Source organism: Littorina saxatilis, linkage group LG15, assembly GCF_037325665.1.
Source record: "Littorina saxatilis isolate snail1 linkage group LG15, US_GU_Lsax_2.0, whole genome shotgun sequence".
Taxonomy (NCBI): Eukaryota; Metazoa; Mollusca; class Gastropoda; order Littorinimorpha; family Littorinidae; genus Littorina; species Littorina saxatilis.
In genome coordinates, this window is record NC_090259.1 from 43,022,981 (window position 1) to 43,047,980 (window position 25,000).

Consider the following 25,000-nt stretch of genomic DNA (forward strand, 5'->3'; position numbering starts at 1 on the left):
GAAGAGCTTGGGGAGACAAATGTCGTCGCATCCTTTTCTTGTCTGCAGAGGTGCCGCTGTCGGCCGCAGGCTGTGTCTCCGTTTCCCTTGAACAAGGGGTAGCCTACGTCTTCTGGATATGGGCAGCAGTCTATTTTACTTGGCCAAAGACTGTTTTCGGCAGAAAGAGAGAGAGAGAGAGAGAGAGAGAGAGAGAGAGAGAGAGAGAGAGAGAGAGAGAGAGAGAGAGAGCGAGAGGACGGGGAGTAGTGTGTGTGTGTGTGTGTGTTTCCATTGGCGTTATTATCCAAATAGTCAAGAGCTGACAGCTTAAATGCAACGGTGTACGATTTGATTCGCGGCATCTTGTAATCATGGACTTGCAGGCGTTTAGATCCAAGGCGTGCAGACACACGTGGGTTTGCAAGAAAGGGAAATCATTCACAAAACTAGCAGATCAAGTGCGGAATTTTTATTTCGCCTGATTTCAATGGTGTAAAGTGGGGGGTGGGCGCTTACAAGGTACTATACCCTATGCACGGTTTTGGACTAAAAGTGGGGGGTGGGCGCTTACTCGATACTGGGCGCTTACAAGGTACTTTACCGTATATAGGCCAAGATAATACGGGAAGCAGCCCTGGGCAATCTGCAAAAGGCCCAGCCTTCCGGCAGTGGTGAAGGCAAGTCTCTCATTGATATATTCTCTGCATATCCAGGCCAAAACTAAAGATAGTTGCAGCAGAGTTCCCACAACAAACAAGCATAAATGAAACATAGAATTAATGGTTGGACATATTTGTACTCCCAACTGTATTTTTTTTTGTTTTTTTGTTACTCTGTTGTGTGTTATATTTTGATTCAGTAAAAATGTCGATTGCTAAGTTCACTTTTGTTTTCAAATCTTGTGTGTGAGTTTGTGTGATTAGAGATGAATTATTCAAAAAACGCAAGGAAAACAAGGTTGGCATTATCCTCCTACATTCGGTAATATTAGGCATGTATGAAGTCTAAAGTTCCGCAACATCTACAGTTTCATATATTTTAATTAAGCACAAGGTCACACGGAAAACCCATTCTTCTTTTTTATGCCAATGGTGACAAGACAACAAGCGACCCTAAACTACCTGTTGGCCGGCCGCACTGCTTGACCTCAGTACCAGAGCGACCGCAAGCAAAGCCCGACTTGATATGGTGATCTTTGATTACTTTTCCTTCACTTATCCAAACATTATTCTCTTCCTGAATTTTTATAAGCCAGACTCCATGGCAAACACCTAGCAATGACCAGGATCAGAAATACATCTCACTTTATACACTTAAGCCAAGTCTGAGTAGTCTGTTATTCTTCTTTCTTGATTGATTGCCTCCCTTTTACCATAAAATTCTCTGATTTCCAAATCTGAGATGCATGCATCAGTTTTAGTGTTATGTCTGCAATAAATTTAGTTTCTGTACATTTATCATAATTATTCCAATAAATTGACTTGCACTAAAGCTAAGTTAGAGAGAGAATTTACTGACAACAATTAAATCAGATCTAGAGTGAGTTGTTTCAACATAAAAACAAGCATTATAATTGTACAATCACATAGACATGTATACACACTTTGGACTGAACTCTCACTCTGTAATACAATTTCAAACGTTGAATTTAATTACTATTTCTTCAAGCTTTGCCATGCAAAGGGCAATATTTTAACAAGTCTCAAATGTATGTTCTGTTACTCAAAATAATCCCTTTAACTTCAAGTAATATTAATTATAAATTATTTATAACACCTTATACGCACATATATGTAGATAACCAATTCTAACTTCATATGACTATAATTTGATTTTCAATTTGTTTCACTTCCAAAGTCAAATAATCATACAGCAAATAGTACACAAACTCATTTCAATTCATGGACAGATCCAGTTATCAATATGTGGTTATTTAGGAATGTAATGGCACTAGAAATAAAATAATTAATGAAGATGTAAGATCTAGCTCCAGGTGTGTTCAGCTACATTTGGTGGGCGTGACCCCCCCCCCCCCCCCCCCAGTTTGATTTGGGTAGCCCCAACCAATCCTTTTTTTTTCCTTCGACCCAAACACTTGACTGACTATTAGGGTTTAACGTCCTCTTAGACCAACTGGTCTATATTGGGACAGGTATTGGTAATACGCTGAAGATATGGTGTGATACTTTTGATTCGAACAAGCCCGCTGTGGCTGTCTTTTTCGACACACCAGCATTGGGTTTGTCTCGTCAAAGTATCGAAATACGATCATGATAATCAGAGACGAGAGATGATGCATGCGTGTCTTCGTGTTTTCCAAGCCCCGAGACTTTCGCTGTGAACGTGGGATCTTTTTCGTGCGCATGTGTGCACACGGGGGTGTTCGGACACTGAAGAGAGTCTGCACAAAGTTTACTCCGAGAAATAAATCTCTCGCCGAACGTGGGGATCGAACCAAACCAAACACTTTTAACTTTAACCCCCCCCCCCCCCCCCCTTATAGAGGATGAGTGAGTGGCCAGCAGCAAATAAAGATGTACATTCCAACAGATCACTGAAAGTGACGCAAGGCTGCCTAAATGGCAGGTAAAAATAGTTATACACGTTAAAAATACACTCAAGCAAAATATGTGAGTGTACGTGGGAGTTTCAGCCCATGAATGTAGAAGAAGAAGATTGGATCTTTGGTAAGGACGGGTCCTGAGGCAAATCCACACAGCCCAAATATTTGACAGTTCAGTGTCTTTGAAAAAGTTATGGTTGAAGAACAAGATTTTCAGTGAAGAGTTGAGAGTCCCATGTGACTGCCTGGCTGGTGATGATGGTTGTTTAGTGGCCGCTTGGTACCGAGGTATGAGCAGACAAGAAGACCCTCTGCCTGCAAACTACAAATACAAATTACAACACAGCAGTACCCATGTCAGAGATCCATGTGCACACCTACTAATGCATAATGAAGAATAGCATGTACTAAAGTAATTTGCGAAAGCAAGTACAGCTGTACAGGCTGATGAAGCAAAGTAGCACTAGCAGTTACTTCAAGAAAGTCACTGTCCTGCAAGATATGTCAAAAGCCGGTATATACCACACAAACAAATTATGTTCAGTGTCAGTATGAGTGACCATCAGATATGTATTTATACACAAGTGACAAGAGCATACAATTTTACAAATGATCAATAAATGGAGGTCAGCTGGGTTCTTACCTGGCTTTATTTTTTACGCAGGTTCACTTGATAATAGACATATGCTTGTTTGGAATCAGTAGCGAAATAAGAAACAGGCCGCAGCCAGTATGAAACGTTTAAAGCGCGCCCCAGTTGGGTGCTTCTTTTTTTGTGTGTCAATTTTACAGACAACAGAAATGTCTGAATGTGCAGCATCTATTTGGTTTAACCAAATTTAACTCAATAAAGTACCACTGAAAAAGTTGCTTTTGCATTTGACTGACTATTAGGGTTTAACGTCCTCTTAGACCAACTGGTCTGTATTGGGACAGGTGTTGGTAATACGCTGAAAATATGGTGTGATACTTTGATTCGAACAAGCCCGCTGTGGCTGTCTTCTTCGACACACCAGCATTGGGTTTGTCTTGTCAAAGTATTGAAATACGATCATGATAATCAGAGATGAAAGATCATGCAAGCGTGTCTTCGTGTTTTCCAAGCCCTGAGACTTTTGCTGTGAACTTGGGATCTTTTTCGGGGGTGTTCGGACACCAAAGAGTCTGCACAAAGTTGAATCCGAGAAATAAATCTCTTACCGAACGTGGGGATCGAACCCACGCTGATAGCGACCAACTGGCTACAAAGCCAGCACGCTACCAACTTAGCTACGTCCCCGCCAATTGCATTTGACCAGATACTTGTAGTTGCAAACCGGGTTATCCACCATATTTTGAACTCCCACCAGGCGACCGGGCAGTAGATTTGGCCATCTCTAAGCAGTGAAATCATGTTAATAATTTAAAGCCTTCTACAGGGTCAATTTGTTTTGATGCTTGGCCATTTGGATGCCAAACACCATGTGACACAAGATCAATGCAATGAGCATTTCTTCTTTTTTTTTTTTTTTTTTTTTTTTTTTTTTTTTTTTTTTTTTTTAAACATAAGTTTATTTCAACAAATGTTACAATCATGACATGTATACAAAAGACACAGGTAACAGCAACAAGCTAGAAGCTAATAGTGGTGTTCCTGCATGGATATTATAACGTAAGGCGGTAACGGCTGAACAATTTGTCTAAATAAACCAAATTGGAAATCCAAAGCATCATCATTATAATCATCCTCATCTCATTAATCATCCAAAATTATCATAACATAATAAACGTTGCATAATCATTATAAAGAAAGACAGTAAGAGGAAGGAAGGAGGGGAAGAAAAGGAATAAAAAGAAGAGGGATGGGTAGGAGTTGTGCAGAAATTAAAGTTGTTGTCCGGCTTGTGGAGCATTGATTCTGGTTTGCCCAAAGCGGCCTGAACGTTCAATGAACGAGTGTACTCTTGACAAAATGTTCCTGTTCAAATCTAGAGAATACTGTCTGTCTCCATTTAGAAGGTGGGGGAGGTGAATACTGTGGTTAGGGAGGGTATGTGTGGTTTCTTGACGTGCTTCGCGATAATTTGGACAATCTAATAGGAAGTGTTTTACGGTTTCGGACGGAAATGTGCAGTCACAAGATGCATCTGTAGCAACGTGTCGTCTCACTAGATCGTTATTAAGATCACTTATATATAGCCTGAGCTTACAGTGAATTGTTTGTGATATGCGATCTCCAGAATACCAATAACACGGCAGACTTAAATCGTTTTTTGACAAAAAGTTCTTGAAGGACTTACTAAGTTTTATGTAGTCTGGTAAAGAATTCCAGAGTTGTGTTGTAGATGGGAGAAATGAGTTTTTGTATAATTCAGTGTTAAACGATGGAACTTTCCTATCTATCGCGCTGGCGATATGGATTATTAGTTGATATTAATGGTAGCAATATCGCAAGTAAGTAGTTTGGCACCTTACGGTGTACAATCTTGTGAAATAATATCGATTTTTGACGTTTACGCCTCTCTTAAAGTGAAATAAAGCCTGATTCGTCGTACAGTTGTTGATGGCTTGTACCGCGGACTGCTCCAACAATGGTCTTCATCTTCAAAGCTTCATCTTTGGCGGGAAGTGATATCTGAAGAGGTTGATTTTGTGTGTTAGTGTTAGTGTTAGTGTTAGTGTGTGTGTGTGTGTGGGGGGGGGGGGGGGAGTTTTGTGCAATAACGCATCCTTTGAACACTTCTATGACAAATGACCAAAATATCGTTTTTCTAGCTAAGGACCCGCTCCTGCCAAGGGTATAGTACCTAGTAAACGCCCACCCCCCACTTTGGGGCAAAACTGGTACATAGGGTGGGTGGGCGTATTCAAGGTAGTTAACGGTAATATCATGTTAACCATCAATTTAAAAAAAAAAAAAAAAAACCTCATTCTCGCCTAAAATTAATTTTTTAAATCAATTTTGATATTACAACGTACTCTTTTGCACACGAAGAAAATAAACAAAAACAAACAAAATTAATGACAAAGAGTAAAACAAAACAAAAAGTAAGGCCTGATGGCGATTCGATCTCGACTCAATCGCGCATCAGGCGAATTCGATAACCGTTCGGCTACGGAATCAGACACCAAATTCTCGCCACTGTAATGCATTAAACAAGACGCAAGCACGCTTTTGCAACACGCCGTTATGATCGAGGATCGGTTGAAATCTTTCGCGAGCAGAAGCTCGTATTTGACCGCAATGCATCGGTGCTTAAATGACACCAATGTGTGTCCATGAGGGACATAAATCTACGAACAATATTTGAACAAGATTTATTCGAACTTGACCGTTTTAATGGACAGTGTTGGTGAAGTTACTGACAGGTAGCGACTTTACAGGAGGGGGAGGGGTCCTCTAACTTTACAGCTCGGAGACAACCCGGTAAGGACTTACCGGTGTTTCATAAATAACACTTAGCAGTTGGCGGACTTATTGAGTTTTACAGGCCAGTATTTGAGTTGCAGCTTTTTCAAGAATAAATCTTGTTGAAATATTGTTTGTAGAGAGGAGCAAGCATGAGGAATCTCCAATTCTAAAAATAACCAATTCTGGTAGCTGCCGACCTTCCGCCAGACACACATTAATACCGGGGGGAAATAAATAATTACTGGGCAGTAAAAATAAATACCGGGCGGTAGTTAAACGACAGTTTGACTTTAAAGGACACAATTTTGCAGCTTTTTCAAGAATACGAGCCCTGGTTGGTATTGTCTGGGTGGCCGAGTGGTAACGCACTTGCGCTCGGAAGCGAGAGGTTCCGAGTTCGACCCTGGGTATTCGTAGCGTTCATTAATTAATTCATATTGTTTACATGTGCCAATAATGTTATAAAACTGTACCTAAGGGGATATGATAACGATTGGCTGTAGCTTTCGAACACAGAAACAATTATTTCAGTATTGCAAAGTGGTGTTGATAGTGTCGAATGTAAACTGAACAATCTCAAACGCCATCTTTGGTTTACGAAACGTCACGAAGTGACGTCAACGGTCTAAAAATAGCCCAAGTCCTGGAGAACTGTTGCTAAACAATGCAATACAGAATTAATTATTTCTCGTAATCGGTAAGGACTTCAAACCTAAAACTTTGCAGGAAGCTTAATTTATACATCCCCGCAACGATGGGAAAAGCCCTGGAAGTAATTAAACTAATCAAATAGGACTATGTCAGCCTTTAAGAGAAAATTGGGCAAGCAAACCCGCGTAAGACACGCCATGGCCAGTCGACAATGATTTGGTCTATTTTGTTACGTGGGTGTGTTTGTCCGGGGGATGTTTTTCACAGCCAGAGTTATTTCAGGAACTCGTATAAGAGACATTACAGTTTCATCTCACAAGCACGTAAGAGGAGCAATCCACTCACAAGGCCAAAATCGTTACATTGCAAAAATATCTGATGACTTGCCCCTTTCATCTACATCAGATCTTAATAACTCGATCAATCTTCTAAGCTCGTGCAGATTAATATTATCATCGCTTTTTCAAACTGATATGAAAATTATACATAATATACTTCTCTCAGCTCCTTCCAATAGCTTAACAACAATATTTCCTAGTTCCGACCGTAAGCTGATATAAATATGTACATACTCCTTTGTTCTCCTTCAAACAGCATGCACCGATGTTTATACATTACTCTAATGATCATTTGGCTAAACAGCTTTCAGGCACTCGCCATTTGTTGAGCATTTTCTGGTTTAAAGGCGCATCCCATACCGTGTAAAGAATTTGACTCAGCAAGTCAGGTCTGGTCGTGGTTTTACATTGGATGAGACCATATGCCTCCACTTGGAAACATACTAAAAATCAACAGCTTCGTTGTCTCTGTGCAGAGTGGAAAGTTTTAATGAATAAATTTAGTATGAGCCGATTGTTGTGTTTTTGAAATAAAAACCATCAAACATTTTCACTGTTGAAATTTCCAACATGAAAATGTCAACATGAAAATTTCAACATGAAAATTTCAACATGAAAATGTTAACATGAAAATGTCAACAAAATGAAAATTTGATCACGTGCACGTACAGTAAGCAGTCAGGGTTGTGAGTTTTGGCATTTGTTTGTTTGTTTGTTTGTTAGTTTGTTTGTTTGTTGCTTAACGCCCAGCCGACCACGAAGGGCCATATCAGGGCGGTGCTGCTTTGACATGTAACGTGCGCCACACACAAGACAGAAGTCGCAGCACAGGCTTCATGTCTCACCCAGTCACATTATTCTGACACCGGACCAACCAGTCCTAGCACTAACCCCATAATGCCAGACGCCAGGCGGAGCAGCCACTAGATTGCCAATTTTAAAGTCTTAGGTATGACCCGGCTGGGGAGTTTTGGTATGTGTCCAAGTGGAGATATTCTTATCCCACGTAAAAGCTTACCCAGAGATGGTGAGCGGAAAGCTAGGACTATGCTTGTAAAGCATAGCGAAAAGGTCTGTTTTCTAACCCAAACACTAGGTAAGCATTGGATTCAGTGAAGCTTTTTTTTTTTTTTTTATTTTTCAAATTTGCCAAGCACATTATTGTGGGGCTTTTAATCAAAAAATATTCAAGCATCCGTCTACAACGTATCCTCATTCATCCTTCAACATTTACACAATACTGAAATATCTCAATGCTAATTCATATCCTAACATCACATTCAAATCAATAGGTCTACCATATCTATACTTACTGATACACATTTTTGAAATGAGCAAAATATGATTAATAATTTTGTTTATGGGGGTTTGCACTTCTGGAGAGTATCCAAACAATACATCTTTTTCTGTTAATATAATATTTTCTCCCGTATTAACAAATATACATCTTCTAACATTTTCCCAAAACAATTTCATTTTACTACATTTCCAAAAGAAGTGTTCAATATAATGAGCATTTCTTCTACTTGAGAGCTACACAGACAATTAGTAGAGATACTCCTCCAGTGTTGGTGGATTCAGTCCAAAGAACTGTGATGTCTCACTGCCATGTAGGCAAGTATGACAGTTGGACAACAAAACTCCAACCAGGTAGAGTTTCCCTACAGGGGACAAGAACAGCTTCAAATTTTTTTTGAAATCCAAAAATGCCCACAGCCTAACAATTTTTGAAAATTCCCATTCAACAGAGTTTCTCACCCTGCTCATTTCTGTGTTGAAGGCCTGTTGCTCTTCTGTGATCTGTCCACGGTACGGCCTCATCAAGTTAGGGGTCAAGGGGTAGGCTCGGTCCCCATACAGGTACATTTCATCTCCTGCTGGAGTGACCATGTGCTGCTGCATGTGTTCAAGAATGCCACTACCATTCAGCAAAGCTGCGTCATGTCGTCGACCAACCAAGGGCCCAAAAACATTTGCCACAAGGCCATTTGGTGTCACGACACACTGAAACTTTAGAGAGTGCACCCTCTTATGGCCATTGTACACTTCTTGTTGCAAATGGCCTGGGCGACACATTAATCGTATTGTGCCGTCAACCATCCCCCAACAAAACTCCAGAGGAGCCCCCTTGGCATGTATAGCTGCACAGTACCGTTCCCGTTGGGGCACTGTCAGCCATGGCTGATTGAGGTTTGTTAGTTTGTCAGAAAACTGATCATAGATGAAGTCGATACCTACCTTGAACAGCACACACAACTCCGGCTTGGGACGATGAAACATCTGCGAAAGGTCAGCAAACCGGCATGGGTTGGTTGGTTGGTTTTTGGGGTTTAATGTCTCTTCAGCAGATGCTAGCTGCTATTCGAGACCGAACCGGCATGGGTAAGCCAACCTCCGCAGACAGATGCAGAGCACCTCCAATCCTGAAAAAAATCATAAATTCAAATGAGCCTGGTGAGTGTGTATGCGAATGTGTGTGGAGAGGCATATTCTCATACAGTCTTCAAGTTCAAAATAATAACACTGCAAAAGTTTTCTCACGCGCCTTAAAATATCCAGCCCGACATGCTTATCATCAGTGTGATTTTCAACTTATCAGGTTTGACACAGTTACTGGCTATACTGCACACACAAAAACAGTTACCCGACAAGAACAAAATAAAAATCTTTTTTTTTTGAAGGGGGGGGGGGGGGACACCACGAAGACAAAATCAATAAAAACAATTATCATAAAAAAAAGTTAAAACAAATAAGTCCTTTGCACATCAAAAGTAACTTCCCTTGAACTTGGATTCACGTAACAATGGCGGCCACTTCGTCAACTTGTAAAAAAAATATTCATTTATTTTGTTAAACTAATATGAATAAATTATCAGTATCAACGCATCTTTATTTATCCTGTTACCATATTTCAAAAATAATTTCACTCAACTCCACAGACTAAGTCAGTAAGTGGCACAACCAATTCACTATTAAGTATTATTTCTCTATTGTCTAAATAGAGTACTGTGTCGACCAAAGGGGCTAAAGTTAGTCAGGTACATTTTGTGATTCAAGTTCAAAATACATAGTTCAAATTTTAGATTTTAAGCAATCCCAAAATAAATTATGCCCCAACTCAACGCTCCGCTTTAATCTTTTACGAAACCTGAAATAGTAAAAACAACTCACTGAATATTCACAGTAAATGCAAACTTCATGACTTTGCGAATCAAATCATGGAGGAGGATCATTAAACTATCATTCTGACTGAAATACAACTCAACTTCACAGCAACCAGGGTAAAAAAATAAATCCTCACCACTGGCCTTGGTTCCTTGATTGTTCATTCCATCAGGCGCCTGCATAGTCCTCTGCATTCCCAAAAGGGCGCACAGTCTCCGAATCTCTTCCGCGCTGAAGCGAAATAAGTCCTCACATTCGATGGCTGTGAAGTGATCGAGGGCGAACTGGCCCTTCTTTCTGGCTGTTGAAATGTAGGTTAAACTTAGTGAAATCATGGATCACTTGTACACTTTATTCAATTAATTAGCCTGAAAATTCTGCTGAAGCTACTCAAATCAATACTGGGTAACAGAGGGAAAGTTAAACTCCAACATTTTAACTCGCCAGCTGGGCGAGTAACTTCAAGAAAGTCACTAACCTGGCAGAAATTTCGCCGCCCCGATACATACCAGTTACCACAATTGATCTGCAGTAGCGTTAAAACCCTTTTGGTTGCATTTGACCAGAATTTTAATTGGCCAGCCAGGTGAGTTGCGAGCCTGTTGTTACTAGCCAAGCGGATTGTTTACTCGCCCCTGCATAACAAATTACCCTTACAGGTTGAACTTGAAGCATGTTGGATAAATAGTTTCAACTGTGCATCTCAAAAAGCACCAGTTGACAGTATTCTGATATAAATACTGTGTATGTTTTAGAACACAGAAGTTTCCTTGTACTGAAGTAATTTGATCCTAGAAATAATAAAACTAGAACCAAGGTGCCTTGTGCTTAAAAGTCTGATAGAACCAGTAAGTGTAACATCCTTCTTGAAAGTACATGTATTGCTATCAAATTAAAATGACACAAGAACACAAACTGACAGTGACACAGACTCTGTGACAGAGAGTGGACTTAATAATAATATTCATGCTTTGATGAAACTAAAACTCTGACTGCAGATTTGGTCATCAGTTTCCATTTGATTTTGATTCTTGAACAGTAAATAGTTAAAACTCTATGTTTATAAACCATTAAATGTAAGTAACAAAGTCACACGGAAACCAAATCTAGGTGTAAGTGTTAGATCTACCCAATATCACTATCAGTATCACTGTTGATTCAGACAAGATCACTATCATGACTATGAAATCTAACCAAAAAAACATTTAATTTTTTACATGAACAACATTTAAAACCTAACCATAACCAATCCAAAGTAACCTCACCGGCCATAACCAAAATATACGCCTGTTCCTGACAATTATATTTCAGCGGAACCTTTAATGCCTTTAGAAGCTAGACCTAAGCTTTGACTTGTTTGCTAACCTGATCAAGAAGTGTGAAGACAACAAAATCATCTTCTGCGTCATCCTCGTCCCACGCCGCAAGCTCAAGTTGGTCCCTGGCATCCATGAAGATCGATCTTAAAACAAAACATAAACAGCGAGAGGATTGGAACATTTGCAACTTTTCACTGCATAACTCATCTTCCAGACAGTAAGCGAAATCGAAATCGAAAAGGGTGAATCGAAAAACTGAACACAACTCAAAAGCGGCCATTTTTTGTGTGTTTGAAATGTGAAAAAGCTTGCTCTGTTCAACGCTTAAATTACAGCATCAAACCAGGATTATATCACACATTAAACTGACATTTGTACCATTAAGTGGTTTAGGAACATACTAGTTATAAATAATCGTGTAAATAAACAAGCGTTCGCTCAGTTTTTACATACCTTTTGGGGCTCGTTATTTTCGTCGATTCAACCACAGCTCGTTAGCGGATCGAAGGAAGCATCCGTAAACTTTGACCCCTAACCTTTGAACTGCGCACACATCGCTGACGTCAACACATAAAAAAGTACCGATAACCACTAGCACTACCACTGGCACTGTACACTTAATCAGTCTATTAACGCGATGGCGTGGTGGTAAGACGTCGGCCTCCTAATCGGAAGATCGTGTGTACGAATCCCGGTCGCTGCCGCCTGGTGGGTTAAAAGTGGAGATTTTTCCGATCTTCCAGGTCAACTTATGTGCAGACCTGCTAGTCTCCTTCTCTTCTTCTTCTTCGTTCATGGGCTTAGACTCCCACGTACACTCGTGTTTTTGCACGAGTGGAATTTTACGTGTATGACCGTTTTTACCCCGCCATTTAGGCAGCCATACGCCGCTTTCGGAGGAAGCATGCTGGGTATTTTCGTGTTTCTATAACCCACCGAACTCTGACATGGATTACAGGATCTTTTCCGTGCGCACTTGGTCTTGTGCTTGCGTGTACACACGAAGGGGGATAAGCCACTAGCAGATCTGCACATAAGTTGACCTGGGAGATCGGAAAAATCTCCACACTTAACCCACCAGGCGACAGCGGCCGGGATTCGAACCCTCGACCTTTCGATTAAGAGGCCGACGTCTTACCACCCCGCCACAGCGCCCGTCTAGATCTGCTAGTGACTCAACCCCCTTCGTGTGTACACACAAGCACAAGACCAAGTGCGCACGGAAAAGATCCTGTAATTCATGTCAGAGTTCGGTGGGTTATAGAAACACGAAAATACCCAGCATGCTTCCCCCGAAATATAGAGTGCTGTCCCTTCTGCGCCGAGCGGCTGCATTTCAGGGCTCTCTCATATTTCGTACTGTGCGCCTTGAGTCGCCTTGTGGTGAGATATGTGCGCAAAATAAATTATCGTATTATTATTAACTACAAGACACACAGCTGTATAGACACACAGACACTTTTCAGGGGGTTCGTACAACATTAACTACAAGACACACAGCTGTATAGACACACAGACACACCTTGAGAGGGTTTCCGCGCAGGTCGAGTGTGACCAAGCCCGGCGTGGCGGTGAACCCAGTTTCATTGATTGCGACGATGGCGTTGAGGGAAAGGTTCAGGCGCGTCAGGCCCGAGAAAGAGGACAAGCTGTCGCCGCTGAACAGCTCCAAGGGGGCTCTCGATATCTCCAGTGACTGCAAATTAGGATGCTTGGCTTCTGACCCGCCTTTAAAGATGTGACTGACAGGGTTGGATGAGAGAGTCAGATGTCTCAGATTGTCCATCTCCACGAAAACATCCATGTCAAGCTCCGCGATGAGGTTGTTGCTCAAATCCAGAACCCTCAGGTTGTTGAGCGTCCTGAAGGCGTTCCCGTCAAGCCGAAAGATGTAATTAGTGCTGAGGTCCAGGGTCCTCAGGTTGGGCAGGTCCATCACAGATACCTGCACGATACTGCACCCGACAACCTCAGACACACCAGGTAGGTCAGACCAGTGACGTCACGAGGGTCCATGGCGGCGTCAGCTGCGTCCAGGTAACGCAGGTGGGGATAGTTGGCAGCAGGGAAGCTGAACGAGCAGACGAAGGCGTGACCCGGACACTGACACGCCCGAGGACAGTCGCGTTGACACAGACACTCGTCATCACTGTTAGGAAACGCTGCTGTTGCTGAACTTTGGTTCAGTTTTGTGTGTTGCATGTAGTTGACTTGTTTGTACTTTGTGGGAAAGTACTGATATTATATTTTGTAAACACAATATTTATGTTTGGACGAGAATGCAGGTGAACTTTCTAGTCTTGTCAAAACAAGTTGTTTACCACGTTGTTTTGAGGGAGTCATGCCAATACGTCCCAGTACCATTGTGTCCCAATACCATTGCGTCCCAAAAAAATGCCGTCTCATTGCGTCCCATTAAGCAATCCCATTGGGTCCCAATATCATTGGGTCCCAGTGCCATTGCGTCCCGTACCATTGCGTCCCAACAAAATTGCGTGTCGATAGGTCCCAAGAAAATTGCATCTCGATACGTCCCATAAAGGAATACCATTACGTCCCCGTACCATTACGTCCCAACACAATTGTTATTTGAGCAATGCTTGAACGCTGCGGTGGGCAGTGTGTGTGTGTGTGTGTGTGTGTGTGTGTGTGTGTGTGTGTGTGTGTGTGTGTGTGTGTGTGTGTGTGTTTGTGTGTGTGTGTGTGTGTGTGTGTGTGTTTGTGTGTGTGTGTTATGTACGTATGTATGTAGGTGTCTGTGTCTACATTTGTGCGTGTATGGGTTTCGCTATCTGTGTGTCTCGATGTCTATGTGCTGAAGGTTCGATGACTGGACAGTCAGTCTAGCTTTTCTCAGAAACGGGTTTAAACACCGTCTACTCAGTAAATAAGCATACAGTCATGTCATGCTCGGTTACATACAGTGGAATACAAAGCAGTGTCCTGTAATATAGCTATTCTGATGAACACGTGGGGGAATTCGGGGGCTGTGATTGGATGGTGTCTCCTCATCATCAAAGCATATTGCTGCCGAAGTCGGCCATTTTACTCAATATCCAAAAGCATATTGAGAAAAATGGCCGACGCATGGTTCCGGTTTACACATCTGTACCACGCGGCGATGTTTCTATCGACAACAGCATACACTGACAACTTAAAAAGCTGTTTCAACAACTGTGTTGTGAAATCGAATGCACTTGGAGTCAGTTTTTCTTCCAAAGTCAGAAAGCGTGTAGCGGTGTGCATGTCTGCGCGAACATGATGCGCGTAAGAAGTTTGTCTGCTATCAAAACCTGAGATCAACGCATCGACGCAAAAACTGTCATTTTGTAAGTTTGGAACAACAAAGCAAGGTCATAACAGCTATATAATCGCTAATATGTTTTCAGCGTAGCAATAGGGTCCAATATTTAGACTCGAACAAGTATAATGCGACTCGTCTTCGACTCGTCGCATTATACTTGTCTCGTCTAAATATCGGACCCTATTGCTACGCTGAAAACACAATAGCTGTTACTGTTTCGGTATTTTTCTTTGTGTCGAGCACCGCTAAAGCATATATCAATTTTACACTTCGGTTTAGGTTAGCGTGCTTCAGTTCATTTTAAAAGAAAGAACATGCTTACCTCAGAAAACCTGTAAGGAAAGCAAGGACCGCCTCAAAACAAACAAACTGACATGCAATATCCTTTACAGTTTCTGATTATATCCTGAAGGATTTTTTTCTCCCATGAACAAACATTTATTTATTATTAGTTATCGTTAGATTTGACTGTGATATCAACATTTATCAGTCTGAATGTCGAGAAAGCTGAAATCATATCAGATCGAGGCGTAAGCCGAGATCTGATATGATTCAGCCTTTCGAGACATTCAGACTGATAAATAGAGATTACACAACGTCATCGAGTGAGGGACCGAAAAATATTGAAACTCGAGGATGATTTTTTTGTGGTATCAACCGAGACCGTAGGTCGAGGTTGATACCACACAAAAAAATCATCCGAGAGTTTCAATATTTTTTGGTCCCTCACAAGATGACGTTTGTGTAATTTGTGTATACAATGATGAGGGCCCCAAAGGGTTTAAAACCGTGATCGTGATTGGCGTTTTTTGACCTTTCTGTGACCGTGATTGCCGAAATTTCCATTTCTGTGATCGTGATGGGACTTTGCCCGTGATCCGTGATGAAAAAAAAATCAAGTCTCGTGATCGTGATCGTGATTTGTTTTCGTGATCGTGATGGGCATTATTGCAAAGCATTTTATTTTCAACGTACATTTTTCACAGCTGTATCACTCTATGATCCTCTAGTCTATTCGTCAAGGAGCCAACTCCGATTGAAGGGAAGCAACAACACATTCAGAAATATGATTTTGACAGCGATTGCTTCCCTTTAAAAGAGATCCAATCAGAAGGCAAATTGCAAAAGTCTTCCAAACTTCATCCAATGGAAGGGCTTCGTGCAAAAGTTTTGAGTGCATTCAGTCAAATTCGAATTCGAAGATCAAACATGGCGTGCAGCGGTACTGTCATCGAACTTCTGTTATATTTTGTGGATTCAAGCCAGACCAAAGCAGGCGGCGAGAATGCCTTCCTTGGTGGAAAGGTCAGGCTACGGGTCGGTCTTTCCGAAGACGAAATATCAAGGTATGTTGATCTATGTTGCTCTATGACTGTTCTGAATGTAGGCAAAGATCTTGAAATTTGTTCAAGATCTTTGAGTTTGAGTGAGATCATTGACATTGTCGACATTGCCACGTCCGGCTGTCACTCGCTCAGTGTGTCCTCGACTGGCTCGAGATCGAGTCTGCGTGTAGCCAAAACCGAAACTAGAAATGTGTTTTTCATCCCAGCAACGTGGACACGCTTGGCATAGATTCTAATTGTCGCTTCTTTGCATTAAGCTTGGATTTATATTAGCGCCTGTAAACTTTAATATCAACAATGGGTTAAATTCAGAAACAATGGCGGGGAGACGTGCCAGTTTGGATCACTTGATCCTCATGTCAAAGACGATCAAAGTCATGTTCGTTGGGGATTTTGTCAGGCATGCTACTTTTCCGGTAATTAACGGAAATTCGATAAAGCCGTTTTCAAAATCCGGTAAAGTCAAATTTTTTCCGGTGAAGTTAAAAAATATCCGCAAAAACGATCCGTGTGAATATCGCGCAACGCGACCAGGCGCCGGTCTCAATGAAGCCAGCGCACAGTAGTGTTGTTTTCACCAGTTTGGAGGTGTGTTGAATGGTGGTGGGGGGAGGCTAAAATGGGATTTTTAACAAGATCACAACACTATTACAGCCCGGAAAATGATGCCCAGAATGCACCAGATTGCACAGATTTTAACCGTTTTTTGACAAAATTTCCGGGGGGGCATGCCCCCGGACCCCCCTAGTTGGCTCGCCTGCTTCGCAGGCTCAGGCTTGTGGCTTCGCCACTGGCACTGCGCGCTTCTTTCAGGTAAAACCATTTTTGGCCTGTAGCATTCCTGTTTGTTTTTCAAGGACATGAAACCAGGCGATGGTGTACCCCCATCACACATTCATGTACTTTAATTTCAATCCACCCAATAGTTGGGGAGAAAATGGGTTTTCAAGATTTTGCTCTGGAAATGTCAAATTGTGCAAGTATATATTCATGTGTGTGAGTGAGGGTGTCTGAGTTGAATGTGTATGAGTGTAGAGAGAGAGAGAGAGAGAGAGAGAGAGAGAGAGAGAGAGAGATAACGAAATAGAGAGAGAGAGAGAGAGAGAGAGCGAGAGAGAGAGAGAGAGAGAGAGAGAGAGAGAGAGAGAGAGAGAGAGAAAACAATGAAAACAACATTCTTGTTACTGATTACAAATCATGATATGTATTTCTATGTGTGTATGAAAGAGAATTCAAAAAATAATAATAAAAAGTGCAACAGTTCTCACTTTGTGTTGAATAAACAATAGATCCAGAGGAGCGAATTACTGTGTGGTTGTGTTTACTTTGACACGTGCTTTCTGTACATGCAACTTTTACCGTGACCGTGATTTGCCACTGGTGTTCGTGATCGTGAAAAAAAAAATCAAGGTAACTGTGATCGTGAAAGCTAAAATTTCCCTTCCCGTGATCGTGATGATACCCCCCCTTTGGGGCCCTCAATGATAAATTGATTGTATACAATGATCAATCTCTATACCTTCCTGTCACTGGAAGCAGCAACACTTGAAAGCATAAGTTCCCTTGACAAACGTCATTTATGATTGGCGTCATCTATGAATGACGTCACTGTCTAGACAAGACAAGTGCCGGTATCGGCAAACCTTGTCGCGGCAAAGGCGTGCCTTGATACCATTGAGATCATAGGAGATGCACAGCAGTGCCGATACCAGGTTTCTTTAGCTTCACTTTAAAATGATATCAGAACGATAGTTATTCACTTGAAAGTGAACACAGGAGAGTTGTATACATGTTGATATCACAGTCAAATCTAACGATAACGATTTTATCGCATTCGATTTCGGAACAGTAGGAATCATAAACCTACATGAGAAGTCAGACAAACGCAAGGGAGGCTACTGCCTTGTATTTAATGTTGGAATGTTGGATTGTCTTTTCCTGCTTTTGTAACTTTGCTGCTCTTACTTTTATTTTTTCAGTAACTGGTTCTTATTCTCAGACAAAATAAGGCATTTATAATGAAAAAAGAACAAAAATGTACGGTCGAAACAGATCACCAACAAAGGCTAACAAATTCAGTGGAGTTGCCAGTTTGAAGGAATAGCGATTCGAAGAATGTCCCCGTTACTAGTGTTGGGCGCAAAGTAAGAATCCGGGGCAGAGTTGGAATAATCGGGATTTCCCAAAACCTCATTTGATTTCCAACAAAGCGCCGCATTTCCGGAAACGAGCTGCCTCGTTCTAGAAATGGCAACCCTTCGACTGGCACAAAAAAAGTATACCCTTTTCACAGATCATGAATAAGGTATAATGAAAAAGCAAGGTCTTATACAGGGGAAGTCTTGAATTGGGGGGAGGGAGAGGGGCCGGGGAGGGGGGGGGGGGGAGGGTACACTGTGTAACAATTCTCTCAGTGACACTCAGCGCATGCAGCTAGCTGATTTCTATGTTTGAACACAATGATTTTTTTTCTCAGAGTAGAGTGTTAGTTTGTTACAACAGGCTGAAATCATCTTTAATTTGAATCAACATTTTGCAACAATCAATCACATTAATATAGCGCACAGACTTGCACATCATGTTTCAAGAGCCTAGATTACCATGCAGTGACAAGCCTACTCAGTAAAGGGACGTAATGCTGTCTCTGCAGCCCAGAGAGACTGTGTGAGTTTAATATATAATCAGTTAAGACAGAGTAAAAAATTATTACAATCGATAGTTACCAGTGAAAAGTTATATCGGAACACTCTTGTTGTGTTTTTGTTGTTGTAAAATGTAAGATCTGAAACGTTAAAATTTACGTAAAATTGGTGCGTTTTGGTCGAGTGGGATGGGACGTTGAACTGTGTTGTTACAGCCCGCCGAAGTTATCAAAAGTGTTTTTTGCTTTTTGTAATTCGGTTGGTTTGGTGCGTTATACAATGCATCTGCTTTTTCAAGACTAAGCATTGATCACTTTAAAACACAAGGATCATCATAGGCCATCATGACTTGTATCATTTTACATCGCATTCTAAAAAAGAGCAGAATTCTCACTATGCGCGCGGTACATTTCTGGAATCGCGTAGCGCAAAGTTGGAATTCCTACAATGGCGGCCATTGTTGGAATTCCAACAAAGCGCAGGTCATTTCCGGAAAAGCGCCGATGACGAGATGGGTCGCAACACTAGTTTTTTCAGTCGCACTCTTTTTGACTGTTCGATTTGGCAATTCTGAACGATGGCAGGAACTGAAGTGCGCCAGGCAGTATCAGCGAAGTCCTCTGGCTCATGTCTGTGCCCAAGAAAGCTTCCAGGTATTTGTCGGTATTGGCGGACTGCAGAAAGTAAATAATGTTGTCGAAGCTCTGTCTCGCCTACGACGCATCCAAAATGGCGTCCTCCGACGGCGCTGTGAGTGTGACTGTGTGAAAGATGCTGAAAGTTGTTCGGTTGATGTTGTATGGCTACGACTAAGAAAGGTGGACAATGGTTCATGCAGGTGCGAACTGTTTAAATCGGCTGCTTATTTCCTGCCTTTTTGTGAGTGATGTGCGCTGAAACACTGCAAGAGATCTAACAGTTTTCTAAGTACTGCCACTACTGGTACTTTCAAGGTCAGCTTTGTTTATAAATGGCTGTTCCAACTACCTCAGTCGGAAAGATTGTAACATTCTTTTCTACTACTTCTCTGTTAAAGCTGGGTGGGAAAAGTTTGATTTTATTCATTGCACAGCTTAATCTTTCTGATTCAATTACTTTTCTTTTATGAATTTGTGATTTAAAAAAAAGGGAGACATTTGTTTCCTTCAGGTGAGATTTTATTCTTCAAAATTAGAATTGGAAATCTACTTTCTGCGCGATGTCAAATTCACTAGGAACTTCCTGTGCGATGTCAATTGATATACAGTTCCTAGTTGACCAATGACAAAAGCTGTTTTTGTCATGTGATCAGTAAAAATGCGATAATTATTTTTATTTGTTTCCACTTCACCTCATCTCGACTAACCGGTACACATCTTTTTATTTTATTTTCATTTGTGAAATACTGCTATGTACCGACACAATTTTTATTACAAATCGTGTTGAACGCGTTTTGTAATAAAAATTGTGTAATCCGAACACGATTTGTAATAAATTTATTACAAAACGCACTTTTATTACAAAACGTGTCGCTACACTGCTACAGTAACATCTCAGAAATTAAATTCACTAGTATTGGGACCTAATGGTACGGGGACGCAATGGCACGTAATTGTATTGGGACGTAATGGTACTGGGACGCAATGGTACTGGGACCCAATGGTATTGGGACGCAATGGTACTGGGACGCAATGGTACTGGGACGTAATGGTACTGGGACGTAATGGTACTGGGACGTAATGGTATTGGGACGTATTGACATGTTACCGTTTTGAGCCGTGGGTTCGTGGCGTTCGCTCAGATCATAGACCATTTATCCTGGACCGCCAACTAGCTCTCTCTCCGCTCTTTCTCTCTATTACGAGGTAGCGGCCTCACGCATTTAGGAACGACGAGAGGTACAGAAAAGCGTGCTATCCTTCTCAGCGCAACTACTACCCCGCTCTTCTTGGCCTTTCGAAATCAGGGGGATGTCATATCCGGTGTCGATTGTAAACATGGACGAAGTTGCCGAGGTAAGTTCTGAAAATGCTAAAATAAACTCAGCTAAAGTGCATATGGAACATGTTTTTCGATGAGTTGTGTTAAAGGTACTGAACTTGTCAAATCCAGGTGCACGGAGCCCCTGGGGCTTTTAGTCATACCTCAGGCAGCTATCCGTTAGAAGAACTACCAAGTTTCATTGACTTGCACCCAAAGAGTCAAGAACTGCGATTTTTTTAACGAATTAATTTCGGACTCTGTCCCGGCTGGTCTTGACCTATTTTTGGATCTAAATTTAGATCAGGTAGATCACATCATGCACAAAAAGACACGTCACTATAGCAAACTATGTCAGACATCATCATGAGTTTGTGTAAAACAAAATGGAGGCCGGAATCACTCAGTTGAATCGAACTCCGACCAAACACCACTATGATAACTAGGTTAATTTATGCACTCGCGTGAACAAGAAACTGTCGAGCTTCACAGATGTCGTCGTTGGGTAGTTTTGGGTTTGTTTTACTACCATAGGAGGATTTTTGAACTGTAAATGCACTCAGCTGCAACAAAAACGCAAAACGAAGGCTGTGAGCTGCACTGTGCCTTTAAGTTTAGTTTGGAGTTTTGGAAAATCCCGTTCATTGTCACCTCCCATTGTCACAAATAACTAGAGCGTGCTTTCTTTTCACTGTCTTTCAAACCGGACGCTAAGCGCCCCTGTGAAAATCGAGCGTCGTAACCTCGAAGGGTCACGTGACGAGTTGGCGGTCCAGGCTATTTGGTCTATGCTCAGATTAAGTGCGTCGGCGCTTTTGATGTACGTCACAGAGAATGTCGCTGTTCTAGTCCATGCACTGTTCGTATAATGTAGTTGCACGCCGTGGATCGTGTAACTCTGCATTTGCGCCACCGCAACTTTTTATCGCTTCACGCCGACGAAGAGGCAAGCTGCAAGGTAGGTCTCTCACAGAAAATGAAAATTTGTAGGACTTTCAGGCATCATCTAGATTCTTCATTAGTACATTTTAAAGAAGTATATACTCAAGGTCTAAGGTACGTGCCTTTTTAGTCGAAATGTCAGGTTTCGGCAGTTCAGAAGTCCGATTTCTGCTGGAATTGTAGCTGAAATTGCACGATTTGTCCCTTCCTTCGTAACTTCAACGAAACAGCACTAGTTGATGCATTCCCGTGATGATATCCTGTGAGCTAAACATGTCCTTTGTATTCTTGATGAATGCTGTTGCACAATTTTGTCTTTGGGTGACGCACGCGGCAAAAGAAAACACAAACAATTAGACTTCATGTTATACGCCACCGATGCTTGGTGTAATTCGCCACCGCAATTTCACGTCTTGGATGTTATTCGCCACCGCAACTGTCTAATGAATTGCATAATAATTATGTTGAAGAGTTCAGTGATTCTGTCACTTCCAATTGAAAATATTGATTTGGAGTTGTTCAGTTCAGTGTATAGTTCAGCTTTTGTAGAACACGTTTCCGAGACGCACCTGGCGGCGTTTCACTCCCACATTCTTCGTCATTCTTCTTTCCCGAAAAACGTCACGTCTGTCAGAGGCGTTCTTTTCTCTTCCAGCGTCAAACTGATGAGTTTTTGTGTTGTCGCTGGTAATAGGAATGACTGAATTTTAGAATTATTTCACACACATAAACACCAACAAAGCTTAAGAATTTTAGAATTATGTGGTATTTGGCCCCACAATGTTTTTAACAGGAGCGTTCCAGGCCCAGTTTCAGACTCAAGTGACCGCAAATCAAACAGGAAGAGGTAGGTTCCATATTGTCAAACTTAGTGATTTCAGCCACTGAGTGTTTATTGCTAGAATGGCAAGAATCGCTGCGCTCTTCAATCACATATGCTTATACAATAACTTTTCTGACGGGATACGAGTGGTTTGGTTGCAGATGGATTTGCAACAGTCCGGGCAAACCATTGACAGCTTCCTTGATGTCAGTGATGTGGTAGAAGTTACTACTACTTTGTAAAAACAGAATAAATAAATTAAATAAATAAATTGAGAAAAAAATGCATACAGGTGTTAGTTTCACTGATATAAAATCAGTTGTGTTTGTGTGCGTGGGAGGGGGAGCTGATCTGAGCAGCTTGCCAGTAACTAATAATAATAATAATAATAAAATTTAATACGCGCGATTTCTCATTATGAGCTCAAAGTGCGGCGCTTTGTTTCAACACGTACGCTCACATGGTGACAATCGTACAACACACACTCACCATGTGGTACGAAGGATTAAAGCTGCTATTAGGAAATCAGAATTTGGAAAGATAATTTTTTTAAAATTTTTGCAGATGGGCGGAATTAATTTACAGTTTTGAAATGGTGGAGGAAAACAAACTGGTAGGACCCGGAAGAAAACCACTGACGACAAGCTTTTAATGCATAGCGTAAACCCAAATTCACTTTATGAACTGTCCCGGCAAGGGATTGAACCCGCGGCCAAGGAAATCAAGCGGATCATAGGCGCAGTACGCTATCCATCCTGCCATTCGTCACCTTACACTAAGTAATGTTCAAACCATGCGGAACGTTTTTGTACATTCTTGTATGTGTAGTCAATCTTCCGAATGTAAATGAATGCATAAGAGAACATGAGGACAAACTTTTCATCAGCGTGCCTTCCTAGAAGTGAAATCTCATTGGTGGAAACGTTGGTCTTCATGTTCTGATGTGTCTTTATTTTGCTGCGTAATCTGTTCAGATCATCACTAGCAGTCATCGATGCATTTCCCACTTGTAAATATAGTATTTTTTTCACTCTTACGGTAAGCACTGTTATATTTCCTATTGATGTCATCATACCCTAAACCTCTTGAATCTCACAGTCCCAGGGATTTTTTTGGGGGGGTCATATATATATATATATATATATATATATATATATAAGCACATTCCAGTACATGTGGGTTATACACTCAGGTACATATAAGCATACTTTTCATACAGAAAAAGAAGAAGAAGAAGAAGAAGAAGAAGAAATACTACAGTTTGATTTGTCAACTCATGGTGCCTTTAAATCCTAGTTGCATAGGCAAGATCACGCCACGCCCCTGAGTTTAAAACTTGCAGCACTAAAGTTAAAATGCTCCTATCAATTGCTGTCAGTTTTGTGACAAAAATAAAGGTTTAAATGCCTTCACGATGTTGATGCGTTTGAAAATAACAATTTGCGTAGTGCGGTGGCGAATAACAAAAAATGCGGTGGCGAGTTACATCTAACATTGAATTGATGCGGTGGCGAATTACAGAGAGTTGTTGACACTCTGTTTTTATCTGCTTCTTGCAAAGTATATATGGAACTATATACAGAGAAACTACACGTGGAGATTCATAAAACATTAAAGTTATCAGTGAACATGTCCAAGAATAACCAGTAATCTCCGTTTTGTTGCATTTGACGCAGAAACTGAAAATATGCCCAAAACATGGGGAAACGAGAAGAAAAACAGATCGTCACGATCACCAGGGCCATCAAAGCATCAAAAAATATATACAGAAATATAGCTAAGGATATAAGTATGTGAAATGCAACACTTGAGAACATGCTGAGTGCCTAGCATTCTAACAATTTAATTTATCATTCGAGAGACCTACCTCGCAGCTTGCCTCTTCGTCGGCGTGAAGCGATAAAAAGTTGCGGTGGCGCAAATGCAGAGTTACACGATCCACGGCGTGAGTTGTATCATGTTCGGTCTGGAATATTCTCGAGATTGAGTATTATTTTGCTATATAGGCCAGCGCGATTTGTATGTAGAAAGCTTCTACTTTGAGCTCTGCTACGATGTGCAGTTGTATGTATGGAATGCTAAATAAATCCTCGAACTCAATTTGACGAGTTGTTTTCTGCTGCTGCGAAGACGGGCGACGTAGAATAAAAGAACACAACTATACGACATTTGAGAACTTGTGGCAATCTCAAGTGTCGTGAAACAATCACGCTGCGGACACTGCGGCCAGCCGTCACACAGGTGATCAGCGTGCAGACAGACAGCGGTACAGGCCGGGACACTGCACGTGCTGGCAGCCCACCTCGTCGCCCCCTCCCACACAGTCCTTGACCCCGGCTGGAGGGTTATATAAAAGATAACGCGACTGCTAACGAAGAATTCAGCAGTCTCTCTATCTCTTCCTGCCGTTGATGAAAACGTGTTATCACACCAAAACTCCGACTTTCAAAAACTGCTCCCAATCTTGAAGGAAGAGGGCCTTGGGTTTTTCAGAAACAAAGGCTACTACAGTGGGAAAAAACCAACTTTTCAAGCATTTTTTTTCTTAAAACAAAGAGGTGAAAATGACGTCTGC

General features: G+C 41.5%; 2 protein-coding genes and 1 long non-coding RNA gene across 3 annotated transcripts in view; 1 reads left to right on the forward strand and 2 right to left on the reverse strand.

Annotated features, from left to right (window-relative positions):
* Positions 1-10,375: 10,375 nt before the first annotated feature.
* Positions 10,376-12,037, reverse strand: LOC138948133 (uncharacterized). The gene is made up of 3 exons (XR_011449897.1): positions 11,863-12,037; positions 11,456-11,552; positions 10,376-10,391 (listed from the first exon to the last, which is right to left on the reverse strand). It is a non-coding gene; the product is annotated as an uncharacterized lncRNA (long non-coding RNA).
* Positions 12,038-12,871: 834 nt separating this feature from the next.
* On the reverse strand, positions 12,872-13,345 carry LOC138948031 (phospholipase A2 inhibitor beta-like). The gene has a single exon (XM_070319559.1). The coding sequence runs from the start codon at positions 13,343-13,345 to the stop codon at positions 12,872-12,874; it is 474 nt and encodes a 157-aa protein (XP_070175660.1).
* An 11,042-nt stretch (positions 13,346-24,387) lies between these two features.
* LOC138949383 (uncharacterized) overlaps positions 24,388-25,000 on the forward strand; it is a 24,894-nt gene continuing 24,281 nt past the window's right edge. The window contains exon 1 of the mRNA XM_070321194.1: positions 24,388-25,000. This exon is cut by the window's right edge and continues 85 nt beyond it. Coding sequence (XP_070177295.1) covers positions 24,990-25,000 — 11 coding nt within the window. The 5' untranslated portion in view covers positions 24,388-24,989.